Source organism: Carassius auratus, unplaced genomic scaffold, assembly GCF_003368295.1.
Source record: "Carassius auratus strain Wakin unplaced genomic scaffold, ASM336829v1 scaf_tig00214963, whole genome shotgun sequence".
NCBI lineage: Eukaryota > Metazoa > Chordata > Actinopteri > Cypriniformes > Cyprinidae > Carassius > Carassius auratus.
The window spans coordinates 233,641-247,540 of record NW_020527884.1 but is presented as its reverse complement, the minus strand read 5'-3'; the positions used below and the strand labels follow the sequence as shown (position 1 = coordinate 247,540).

The following is a 13,900-nucleotide window of genomic DNA, read 5'->3' as shown; positions in this document are numbered from 1 at the left end:
GACATTGATGATTTTACAAGGTTGTAGTAAATGAAAACTAACTTATTGAATGTGAGCTGCAACAATTGGAAAGTTAGTGTACTTGTTTAAAGATGGTGATCGAGGTAAAAAGTTGAGCATGTCACTTAACGGTGTTCTTAAGAAGTTTTGGCAAAATGTCAGCTGTATTAAGTCAGTCGAGACTCTAGCTATGTACTACAAACATCCACATACAGAAGTCACAGATGAAATATATTATTAATAAATAGATTTTATGTTTAAATATCTTATCTTCAAATAGAAGTACATATTTTATATAATATGTAAATATATTTTGAAATGTATATTTAAATATTCGATTTTGGCCGCTTTTTAATATTTTTCACATTTATTAAATGTTAATGTTGTTATATGAAATTTACATATTTACCTTATGTAAATACAATTAGATGTCAGACTATGTAAATATATTGATTAGCAATATATTTCTACATATTAATTTCTATATATATATATATATATATATATATATATATATATATATATATATATATATATATTTATTTCAACATTACATTTCTGTACGTGTAAATGTATTGGATTTCTGTAAATCCAAACCCAGCTAATACAGTTGCATGAAAACACAACTTGTAATAAACAATGCACACATTCTCGAAGAACTTACACTCTGGTGATTACTTCCCTCACTGCTGTCTTCTTCAGTCGTTCCCAGACCTCGTTATTTTTCATCTTTCCCTCAAATCTACACAAACAATAAAAACTTATTAAACATAATTTTATAGACAATTTGGATAAATCATGAATTGCAATAGTTATATAATCACAATACTCAAGCATGGCAATATTGAATGGGCACAGAAGTATTGGGATAGTATTGAATCGGCAGATTAGCGAATCATCCCAACCTTGGTTACTTTAGTCAAAAAAATTAAACTCTCTTCAAGAGCGCACAATAACTGAGATTTAAAACTGTTAAAAGAAAAAAGGCTCAAAATATTGCACACACGTAACGCACAACATCAATATCTCTTCCCTTGTTTTTTTTTTTACATTTCTGTGTAATGCTGCACGCTGTCACTCAAGCGCATCATTGCTTCAAGAGCATCATTCTGCGCACTGGTTGTGTTTAAAAGCTGTGAGCCTCATTATAATACTTTAGCAAAATGTTCTGTACCATCTATCACATCTAGTTGTCTTCACTACCGTGCTATACATTTAAAAGAAATGTCATGCTGGTCACTGCATGCTGCTGCAATAGACTCATTTTGCAGTCAAAATTGGCAGATATTCTGAAATATTGGTATCATTGCATCCCTAAATCCAACCCTGTGGGATTTACCTCTCTCTTTTCATAGTGACCGCCAATCATATTAGTTTTCTGGTATTGCATGCACATGATTGGCTAGTGTCTGCTCTAGGGTATTTGCATAAGGCGATCTGATTGGAGGACGTCTGCATTGGCGCTTAAAGGCAGCTTCTGCCATGAGCAATGGAACCACAATTTTGCCAATGCTTGATGTCACTCCATTCAAAGTAAACGAGAGGCGTTGATGCCAACGCGCCGTTTGAATGGGGTGATATATGTTTGGATACCGCTACACAAATCTTTTAACCATGAGAAAAACAGTTCCAGCATGGCATCACAACCAGGACAGCAGAATTAGAGATGTAATCGGCCATAAAAGTTAGGCCCGATAGGACCCGAGTCCGACAGGTACATTTTGTGACCGCTTTTTAAAAGCCCGAACCCGTTTACAGCCCGACATTATTCAAATGTGCACACACAGCTTGTTTGCCTTTTGTCAAGAATGAGTAATTTATACATGTTTTAACATAATTTATTCATAACTAACGTAGCCACTTGGAATTTGGAATAAAGAAATAAAAAGTAAGAAGCGCTGTTTCCGGGTCCAAGCCTCAACTCGCACACAAATAATTTTTATATATTTTTTTATATTTATATTTTCATTGTCTGGCTATCTGGGACTTCAGTATGGAGTTAAAGGTTAAGATTATAACTTTTTCGCTAGTATTCTATCACATTGTGAGTTTATATTAGCACCTTTTGTTGTTTTCTCGTGGTAACTGATAGAGCGTTTGGACACGGAAGCGCTGCTACGTGACGTCATACTTAACAAGCGAATAAATAGACCAATGTACCAATAAAAACGACTTTAACTAATTAAGATACATTTTAATTCAAGATGGATATTTGGCACTGACGAAATTAAGATAAGGCACCGTCAGACATTTAATAAAAGAATAATGCCAACATTAGCGTAAATACTCTGTCCACATTATGCATTTAAGACTCATTGAATAAATAGTTATCATTTGAAAAACCTTAACTCACAGAGATTAGGCTAAGCCTACATGTTTTTGTGGAGAAAAATGATTGAATCCACTGTAGATGTATTCAGCGATTTATATAAATTAAGCCCGAACCCGCCGGGTCCCATCGGGTTCGGCCAAAGATCTTCAGCTCTAAGCAGAATGGTCCGGATGACTTGAAACCTATAACCACCTTAAATCAATTTAAATGTGTTTAGTCTTGCGCTGAGTGATGCTGAAACAACCAAGTTTAGTTTTTCACCCAGGATAAACTGCTTCCTGTGGAACAGTCTCCACGATGAATGATCTCTTAATCCTGGAACCTTGCTGCCATCCACTCGGAGATGATTTGGATGATGTGGTTGTGTCTAAAGGGTAACAAACCAATGTTACAAGAATACTGATAGCAGCACTATTGATCCTGTAACTTATAATTTTTGCAGTACTGAACAAGTCAGGAACCAAATTAGTACTAGTTCTTAAAACCCATCTCTACTTGTAATAGTTGTCTTGTTCCTGCTGCCTTTTCACCTGATGATAAATGTTAATTTTACAGAAATAAATAAATACATTTAAACTACAAGGTGGTAACAAATCAATATATTTTCTTTGTAAGCAACTCACTGAATCTTTGAACCATTAGTTTTAACTTAACTTAACTTAAATAGGCTATTCAAATGATATCTTAAAAATAACATGTAGTGCAATAATATGAAAAGTTATCAGGAGACCAGCTACAACATTCCCAATGGGACTAATTAGCGACGTCTTTTGAGGACGTGCCCACAATGTTTCTATAGGACGTTAGCCGAGATTCAAAAAAATGTAACTTTACCACGACGTCCTCACAATGTCACGCTGACCACATGACGATGAACTGGTGACATCCTCACAGCGTTCTGTGTTTTCTGGGCTGTTATTTGACAGACTATTTACAGCACAAACTGCAGTGACCGCACAATAAGTGACTGTGACCAGTATAATTAATATTTAATGCATAACATGCCAATTAAAGAGTACACCCCAAAAAATTAAAATAATTTAGTCCCCATTATAATATCCATACCTGACATACTTGTGGTTTTGATCACCATTATTCTTCAAAGTATCTTCATTTGAGTTCTGCAGAAAAACAAAAGTCAGAGGTTTGGTAAGAAATCTGGTTTACTATACATTGAAGAAAATTAATAAACACTTTTCACCAGTCATTTGCTATGCCAATAAATACCAGTGAACCAGTGCATTACAGTTCATTGCTTTTTCACTCAGGATGTAGTCACAGAGGTGTGCAGCTGTAAAAGCGGGACAGATCTTGCAGATGATCTCCGTTATACCGATGCATATGACTGTAGTACATTCTCATTATAAAAATAACTGCAACTAGCTTATTTGAAAACATCAACCTTACACACAATTGAGTCAAGTTTAAAACTGTAAATAATATAATAATTTCTTAATTCAAAATAAAATATTAATGAATCCATCTCTGCTAATCCTGGGTTGCTATGGTCACAGAAGTTTGTTTATGCATTAAACTCATAGCCAAGAGAAAAACATGTCATTCCCTCAACATAAGAAGCCGTGGCCACGAGAAATGAATATTGTTCCCTAAACATAACTTCTCGAGGCCAAGACATAAGGATGTCATTACTTTGACAAAATGATCTTGTGGCCACGACATATCATGTTCCCACGCGTTAATATGATGTTCCCAAAAATTAATATCTTGTGGCCACAACATATTATCATGTTCCCACTAGTTATTATGTCGTGGCCACAACAAAACTAAGTAAACAGACCAAGTCACTTCTTATGTCAGAAAGTGCTGTGTTAGTCATGTCATATTTAGCTTGTGTTGGAATTGCCAAACAAACAACAGAAGAACCTGTTACTGGTGTTGATCAAATAACATGCAAGTCTATTTTATTTATAATTTATTTTTGCAGATCAGATTTGTTTCTCGTGGCGTAGCGGTTAGAGAGTTTGATTCCTAACCCTAGGCTGTGGGTTCGAATCTCGGGACGTCGGTACCAAGACTGAGGTGTCCTTGAGCAAGGCCCAACAGTTCACTGCTATGTGTGCACTTTGAATGGGTTAACCCTTATGCGTTGTTGGGGACGTTTGTCCACTAGGGGATAAAGTTAAATCTTATTTTGGCCACAACTTTCTCTGTATTTCAGCAAATGGAATGATTTTTGGTGACCTCTTATTTTGACACATATTTTTGGTAGATTGAAATGTAAAAAAAAATTAACAATAAACTTTGGGCAAATTCACTACCCTTATGTTTTGTTCATGGATGAAAACATCCACTAAATTAAACTGCTGTAAAAATGTATCAGATAATTTATATTTTTTTTTTGCATAAATCTATTAATCAACCTCAGTCCTGATCAAAACTACCAAATGTTTAAAAAAAATCCAAGATTTTAACTCTTTAATTACTTAGTTCATAAATGTCACTGATTTGGGAAAACAAAAAAACAAAATTACATTAAGTATTAAAAGTGATTGTGGACTGGATATTTTTTTTTTAACCATTTTTATCAGTCTTGGGCAGGTCAAAGATTAGTAACAACATTGGCTTTGATGCATTGTTAGTTTTTGTGCAGCAATAGATTTAAATTTTTTCTCCCTAATTTGTTGTTTGTGGCTGTTTTTGCCCCATTGACTTCCATTATAACAACATTTTTTAATTGCAAAGACCCCATAAAATCATGCATTCTTAATTGTGGTTTTCCCTTTTGGGAAGAGGTCAAATTTGTTGTTTTTACAGATGATCACTATCTTTTAGATAGGCCTGTGCAAAAACTAGGTCGCCTTCTGTGTGAAAGCAAACACGTCCCCCTTGTCGGATACCTAGTAACATTGCCTGGTTCAATCACGGGACGAACAGTGGTGTGAACAAAAGCCAGATCTAATGTGTGTCGTAGTGATGACGCATGTTACCGTGCGACTCTTTTACCGGCTGTTTTGAAGGAAGATCAACGTTTGAGACGACAAAAAAAAAATGTGCACACTGTAATGAAGCAGAGATCAGTTAGTTCCTCACTTTCAGCGCTGAAGCCGAGATCGTTCGCTTGCTTCAGTGAATGTATAACGTGCCTAACGTTTTCGACTCGTACATTACTAGTCACGCCCTGATGTCATGTGTCGTTACGGGACCTTTACGGGTTGTGTGTGAAAGCACGCACATATCCCGAGTAATCAACTGGCAGTGTGAAAGTGCAAAATCTAGCGACCCGGTAACATGAGGACGAAAATACATGAAGAACATTCATTTCGAGTCACTTCAGAAGCATCTGACTGTTTGATTTGAGCAAAAGCATCATATCGCATGTTCAGAATTGTAAAGTTATTCATTTTGCAACCCGTCAAAGTCTGGTTTTGAAGTCTATTGTTCAGTAGAATGTACATCGTCTACTACTACTACTAAATGAAACCAACATAATTTTTGAAGGAATAATCACACAAAATGTCTTCCATGTTTTAATTTTAATAGTACATCCCCCTTGTTTGCCAAAAAAGTTTGATTAATTTTAAGTAATTAAAAAACAAATAAAATGTTTCATGCCTAGATTTGATAATAAAAATGTAAATAGTCCGAATTTTTTAGGGGAAACAATCATTAGGCTTCTTTAAGAACAAAAAAAAAAGTTGTTTTATGCGTTCAAATAATTAGACACGCTAAAACATTTTTGGTAACAAAAAAAATGGTGAGAAACAATAAAACATTTAATTGGGCCCTAATCATGTAACTTTTCTTAAACTTTCAAAATACTTTTGTTTACTCCATGTAGTTTTGAGAGCTGAGGTGTACATTTAGATTTTCTCAAATACATCAATGTAAGTGCGCAAAGGTCTCTCACACACGCGCACACACACCACACACACACACACACACACACTCTTCATATACAAGTCAGAAACTAAGCTTTTTTTGCACAGGCCTATCTAAAGGGTTAATGGTCCTACCTAGTGATCTACTGTAAAAATAACAAATGTACCTCTTCCCAACAGGGAAAACCACCAACAATCAAGAATACATGATTATGTGGTGTAATGGCTTTGCAATCAAAAAATGTCGTTATAATGGGAGTCAATGGGGCAAAGACAGCCAGAAACAATAAATGAGGGAGAAAAAATTAAAATCTAATGCTGTACAAAACCTAACAATGCATCAAAGCCAATGTTGTTACTAATCTTTGGCATGCCCAAGACTATGAAAAGTTTACAAAAAAAAATACTTTTTATATTGAAAATTATTCATTTTGTTTTTCCACAAATCAGTGACATCATTTATGAACTTGCCAATTAAAGAGTTTTTTTTTTAACATTTGGTAGTTTTGATCAGGACTGAGGTTGATTTTAATAGATTTATGCAAAAAAGAAAATCTTTATCTGATACATTTTTACAGCAGTTAATTGATTGGATGTTTTCATAACGTAAAGACATAGTTTTTTAATCAGGTCAATAAATACCTGTAAATATTGTCATCCTCACAGTCGTGACTACATTTTTATTAAAAGCAGGAATATCTGGAGGAGTATCATCTGGACGGAGATCTGCTGCTGTGAAGATGATGTATGTTAAAGAGCAGAGTGAAGAGAACACGATTGAACCAGAATCCTGGAGAATAAAACAGGAGGGGCCTGAAACCTGGAGAATAAAACATGAGGAACCAGAAACCCGGAGAATAAAACCCGAGCCAGAAACCCGAAGAATAAAACCCGAGGAGCCAGAAACCCGAAGAATAAAACAAGGAGGGACCAGAAACCCGAAGAATAAAACAGGAGGGGCCAGAAACCTGGAGAATAAAACACGAGGAACCAGAAACATGGAGAATAAAACCCGAGGAGCCAGAGACCCGGGGAATAAAACCTGAGGAGCCAGAAACCTCGAGAATAAAACCTGAGGAGCCAGAAACCCAGAGAATAAAACCCGAGGAGCCAGAAACCCAGAGAATAAAACCCGAGGAGCCAGAAACCCAGAGAATAAAACCCGAGGAGCCAGAAACCCAGAGAATAAAACCCGTTGAGCCAGAAACCCGGGGAATAAAACACAAGGAGCCAGGAACTGGGAGAATAACCAGAAACCTGGAGAATAAAACACGAGGAGCCAGGAGAATAAAACATGAAGAACATGGAGGTTGGTGTTTATTCTGCATTCATCTTTGTATACTATTTGTGGTACATACACCAATCCTTTATGCAAAAATAAGACATTAACTATCATTAAATTGTCTTAAATCCATGTTTTAAAATTCTTTTGTATATGTAACTGCACTGACACTGAAGAGATTTAATTATTACTTTAATTAGACTTTATATTTGCTTTTTGAAAATCAAGAAACTCCAATGATCTCCGAGCCTGGGAGACTGAATATATTTTTTACGCTAGTAGTAGAAACCAGCGTGGTAAAGTTAATTTTAGGTTCAGTGTTCGCCAGACATTTGCTTTCCTGTGCCACTACTCTAGTCGTCAGTCCTACAAAGATACCACTACCAAGATTAGTTTTAACATTATGCAACAACTTTATATAAACATTAAAATATTATTTAAAAACAGCCTAAGTGTATGGTATCAACAAATTTAAACCAGAGAAAGCTTTGATGTGCTAAAGCAGCGCTTGATGCGTAAGGGACCATCTGACAATTCCACCGATTGGGTTTAAAACGTCCAATGCATTTTACGTGACTTCTTACATTTAAAATTTTAAGCCTTTTGTTTTACTGGGACACAGGAAGTGTAGAATTAAAAAAGCCACTAGGAGTGTACTACAACCTTTAGAACATGAAAAAAGAGAATTAGGTGAATTTTGATACATTAGTTTATGAAAATAATTGTGCTGTACAAGCAGTAAAGGTTTTACTGTGAAAATGTAACCTTTAGTAAGTCAGTCTAATTACTACGAATGTACCAGCAACCAAAAAAAATTGATTGCATAATTATTCTTAGAAAAAAAAAATACACTCTTTGTACAGTAATGGAGATATCAAGTTTCACCTGTAGTAAATTAGTCTTGAAGCTACAAGTATACCACAACCTTTGGAACATAACCCTTTTGGTCAATAACAGTAATTATATTTGATAGTTATGTACTTTTTTAGTTATTTTTTATAACTACTCTTGTTGTAACTTCTAGCCCATAATGTTTCTCTCTTTCCTGGGAGTTGGTGGGTTGGTATAAATGTTTTCTCTGAAATTGGTCACCATAGTATGACCAATAGCCTGTATGATTATATTCTCATTACCCAAAAAAAAAAGATCTCTCTACCGCAACTGGCCTTAAATTGTCGCGGTAAGTGAAAATGGTGTTGTGGAGGTTGAGTTTTTTTAGGATGTTTTGCTTACGACAGAGAAACCATGATGATTTAGCCAATTTTTTTTACTCAATGTATATAATCAGACGTTAATAAAGTAGAAGACATTTTTTAATCCAACATATATTCTAAATGTGTAAAACTACCCATTTTGGCAGTGATAATCAATTTGTTGCGTATACTTTCTGACAAGAGAATTTTTTACTTTAACAATATAAAGAGAACTGACTACTTGCAGGTACTATTTTGAAGGTTCTGCCATGTGTGTTGCATAATTTATCTAAAAAAAAAAAATGTGTTTAAATGGCCTTCAAAAAATGTTGCGGAGGATGAGTTCATCAGTCATGGATACTTTATTTTTAGACGATTGTATCGGTAATATTATACATGAATATTCAGTCTGTCATTTTTCTGTAGTGTGAAAAAATCTAGCAGAATATCCATTTACTTTTTTCAGAATATTTTAATTCTAATTTGTTTAAATTACAACAAGAGTTCAGACACCGCTAGACGCATTGCGGTAATGAGAATTTCAGCAGAAAATGCAATAAAATGCAAAAACAAATTTATTCCAATGTTGAAATACTCTGTGTGTAAGGTAGAGAACAGTATTGTCTTTATTATGATGTTTGTATATATTACTGAATTGCATGTTTAATATTTAAAATAATTAGTGCCATGGCGTTGTAACAGATTCATGAGATTGACCCAATCAGTGATCTGTGATGTGCAATTATTCGAGTTCAGTCAGATTGTATTTCTCAAAGTGTTCCATGTTTTAGGTGTGTATGAATCGGTGACCAAACTAAACGTTGTTTCTCTCAAAGATATGAATGTAATATGTTATTTAAATTGTTAAATTATAGAAAGTGATCAAAGAACAAACCTTGTTTGCTGGAGCTGTCGGTGTGTAGTGTTTCTCTACAAAGTGATATCACCATCTATTGACCTGTCAGCATAATGCAGTGTTTTTAGTTATTTTCATTGCACACTGTTAACAAAGGACAGTTTTGACATTGTTTTCGTACACAAATATTTTATCCTCTTATTTTTAAAATTTACCATTTGATTTTTCATTCTTTTTTTTATAGGCCTGATGAAAGAAGAAAGGCAAGATCTGAATGAGGTGCAGGAGGAATATCAGGATCAGAAAGATCATGATGTCAATGGAGAAAAATCAGTGAGTTCCAGCCTTAAAAAAACAGGTGTCAAGAGGCCTTTCAGCTGCGCTCAGTGTGGAAAGAGTTTCATATATAACAGTAATCTTTGGGCTCATATGGTAATTCATACTGGGATAAAGCCTTTCAGCTGCTCTCAGTGTGGAAAGAGTTTTAAACTGAAAGAACACCTTAAGAGTCATTTGGTAACTCACTCTTCAGAAAAACCTTTCAGTTGCTCTCAGTGTGGAAAGAGTTTTACATGTAAAGTAAGCTTAAAGGATCACATGTTTATTCACACTGGAACAAAGCCTTTCAGCTGCTATCAGTGTGGACAGCGGTTCATACGTAACAGTAATCTAAAGGCTCATATGTTAATTCATACTGGGATAAAACCTTTCAGCTGCTCTCAGTGTGGAAAGAGTTTTACACTGAAAAATAACCTTAAGAGTCATTTGGTTACTCACTCTTCAGAAAAACCTTTCAGTTGCTCTCAGTGTGGAAAGAGTTTTGCATGTAAAGTAAGCTTAAAGGATCACATGTTTATTCACACTGGAACAAAGCCTTTCAGCTGCTCTCAGTGTGGAATGAGTTTTACACGGAAAGTAAGCTTAAAGGATCACATGTTTATTCATACTGGAACAAAGCCTTTCAGCTGCTCTCAGTGTGGAAAGAGTTTTGCACAGAAAGCACAGCTTAAGAGTCATTTGGTAACTCACTCTTCAGAAAAGCCTTTCAGTTGCTCTCAGTGTGGAAACACTTTCACATTTAAATCGAGCCTTAAGAGGCACATGTTAATTCATACTGGAATAAAGTCTTTCAGCTGCTCTCAGTGTGGAAAGAGTTTTACACAGAAAGAACATCTTAAGAGTCATTTGGTAACACACGGTTTAGATAAACCTTTCAGTTGCTCTCAGTGTGGAAACACTTTTGCACGCAAAGAGACCCTTGAGAAGCACATGTTTATTCATACTGGGATAAAGCCTTTCAGCTGCTCTCAGTGTGGAAAGGGTTTTACACTGAAAGCACACCTTAAGAGTCATTTGGTAACACACAGTTTAGATAAACCTTTCAGTTGCTCTCAGTGTGGAAACACTTTTGCACGCAAAGAGAGCCTTGAGAAGCACATGTTTATTCATACTGAGATAAAGCCTTTCTGCTGCTCTCAGTGTGAAAAGAGTTTTACACATAAATCAAGCCTTAATAGGCACATGTTAATTCATACTGTGTAAAAGTCTTTCACTTGCTCTCTGTTTGGAAAAACTTTTACACAGAAAGGACATTGCAAGGTTCATTTGGTAACCCACTCTTCGTAAAAGCCTTTCACCTTGGGGAGTTAAAGTAAATGACTGTTTTTCTGAATGACTGTCATCAACTGGATCACCTCAAGGATGTATCCTCTCACCCTTATTATTTATCTTGTACACAAAGACTGTAAGAGTAAATTTGCTGATAATTCCATAATCGTTAGCTTAATGAGTGAGGAGGACTCCATGTTTGGCCCTGTGGTTTATGATTTTATTATGTGGTGTCAGAATGCTTTCTTGAAATATACTGTAAAGGCACAAAGTGACGTGACATTCAGCCAAGTATGGTGACCCATACTCAGAATTTGTGCTCTGCATTTAACCCATCCAAAGTGCACACACACAGAGCAGTGTACACACACACACACTGTGAACACACACCCGGAGCAGTGGGCAGCCATTTATGCTGCGGCGCCCGGGGAGCAGTTGGGGGTTTGATGCCTTGCTCAAGGGCACCTAAGTCGTGGTATTGAAGGTGGAGAGAGAACTGTACATGTACTCCCCCCACCCACAATTCCTGCAGGCCCGTGACTCGAACTCACATTGGGAGTCCGACTCGAACCATTAGGCCACGACTTCCCCACGTATAGCTTGAAAGCGTTTATTATGCCATAGTTGATCACTTCAACTATGAAGTGGTAAAGCAGTGCTGTTTTCTCATACTAGGATACGTTTGAAAGTCCTGTCATAATGCTACTCCGTGCGGTCATCACCGGTCTATTAAAACACACAACATTAAAGCGTCTTTGGTGTTTCCATGTTTTCTACAAAACAAAACGAGAAATGGAGGGCTTAAGAAGTAATTGGCAGGTGACACAATGAGACTATGGGCACTGTCCGTGTAACTCGTTTTAAACTTTCTTTGAAACATTCGGTATGATGTAAGTACACAAGTCAGCAAAATATTTAACATTTTTAGTGGTTTTGGGATATTGTAATCTTACATATTGTGCATTTAATATTTCTAAAACTAAGGAGATGACTATTGAATTTAACTCTTGGATGAAATCTATTTAGTATAAGCAAACAAGCATTAATGGAGTAGGTATCGAGAGTGTTAAACAATACAAGATTGTATTGCTTGTGGAAACTAAGATTATTTAATGTGGACAAAACATTGATGTGCATGTTCTACAGATCCTATATTGAATTATCCACTCAGTTGTAAAGTTTTAACATTTTAAGGTAAGAACTTTTTAGGAAGAAGTGTATTGTTTTTGTTGTTTGTGTGAAATTTTGATTGCTGCAACCAAATTGCCTTTGGAAAATAAATAAAATGAACTGAACTTAACCTGCTCTCAGTGTGGAAAGTTTTTTTGTGCATAAAGGATACCTTGAGACTCACATTTTAAAGGGGTCATCGGATGCCCATTTTCCACAAGTTATGACTCTTTTAGGGTCTTAATAAAAGTCTATAACATACTTTAGTTTAAATTTCTCAATTGTAGTTTAAAACTACACAAATTTTACCTTGTCATAAACAGCTCTGTTCACAATGAGTGGTTTCAGTGCAGGTACCTTTAAATGCCAATGAGCTGTGTTTGTACAAAAGGCCTTGATATTCTTGAATGTCCTTGATGATCCCAACCAATCAGAGTGGTCGATGCTACCACATCATCCCGTGCTTCTGAAGAGAGTGGAAAGTACACCATTTTCGGACTTCTAATACTTATAAATCCACACTGAATTGCCATTAAGTTGTGGATTATATCAAGTTACTGTGTGCGTGCATGTGGAAAAGTCAGTGTAGATTGTATATAATTTCTGTGAAATCGTCCATTTGTTCCAGTTCATAAGAGCTGTTGATTAGCACCATACTGACTATATTAATCTTCTTATTTAGTATATATCTAAGTAGTCCTACGTTCTGATTCGGAGCTGATTATTATGCTTAAAACGCACATCATGTTTGTTGCATGTTTGTTGCATGTTTGTATTAATTTATGCATGGTTAAGCTGCATTCACTTCGCCAGGCTATGTGAAGAGAGCAGTACCAACTGCACATCTGGGTAATGCCGGAGTAGAGGAAGCTCCACCCATGCCAGAGTATGTATTGAGATCATCACCTCCAAAGAGCCAGCACTCATATGCAAGTTATCTGCTTCTTCAAGATGAATGGCAAGAGACAGATAAACAAGGCCTCAAGAAATGCTACATTAAAGCAGGAGATCCAGCAGATCACCACAGGAAAAGAGACTCCTTGCCGCTCAGTGACCCCAGTGCCAGCCCCTCATACTAAGAAGCCCCAACCGACACACAGCCAGCATTCATCAGTTACCCAGAGGGAGCCTTCATCATGTTCTGGGGATGTTTTCCAGCACATATCTGTCCAGTGTGAGCAGCTGACAAGGCAGATGAGGGACTGGTCAGTTTCACCCTATGTTAGAAAAGACACATGCTAGCAAGAGCTATTGTGCTACCCCTCAGAGGTCATCACAGACTGCTGAAGCTGTTCATTACTCTGACGACAACCCTCAATTCATACAAATGCATTATCCAGACAAGAGAGAGTTCCACCTACCACAGCGACCTGAGATTACACCTAGAGTTAAAATGGTACACATGCAAGAGAGGATTTACCGAGGACCAGCACCTAACATACCTGTCAGCCGACCCAAAACAGTTTTTGAGACTGCGGATGGCACTGGATATCCTTTTCCCAGCAGATGCAACTGAACGCTTCAAATATCAGGTCCTTGGTAGCCGATTCTCATCGATAACGATGTATGGTCAACCACACAAGCTTGTTCTTCAGAATATTGCTGAAGTTCTGGAAAGTC

General features: G+C 36.4%; 1 protein-coding gene across 1 annotated transcript; it reads left to right on the top strand.

The window, feature by feature from the left end:
• The first annotated feature begins 7,100 nt into the window (after positions 1-7,100).
• On the top strand, positions 7,101-11,476 carry LOC113093315 (gastrula zinc finger protein XlCGF57.1-like). Its single transcript, XM_026259125.1, has 2 exons — positions 7,101-7,480; positions 9,747-11,476. Exon 2 carries the CDS (start codon positions 9,752-9,754, stop codon positions 11,042-11,044), a length of 1,293 nt encoding a protein of 430 aa, XP_026114910.1. The 5' UTR covers positions 7,101-7,480; positions 9,747-9,751; the 3' UTR covers positions 11,045-11,476.
• Positions 11,477-13,900: the final 2,424 nt, after the last annotated feature.

Bases quoted from the DNA above. Each gene is read 5' to 3' on its own strand.
- LOC113093315 (XM_026259125.1), top strand. From the start codon at position 9,752: ATGAAAGAAGAAAGGCAAGATCTGAATGAGGTGCAGGAGGAATATCAG.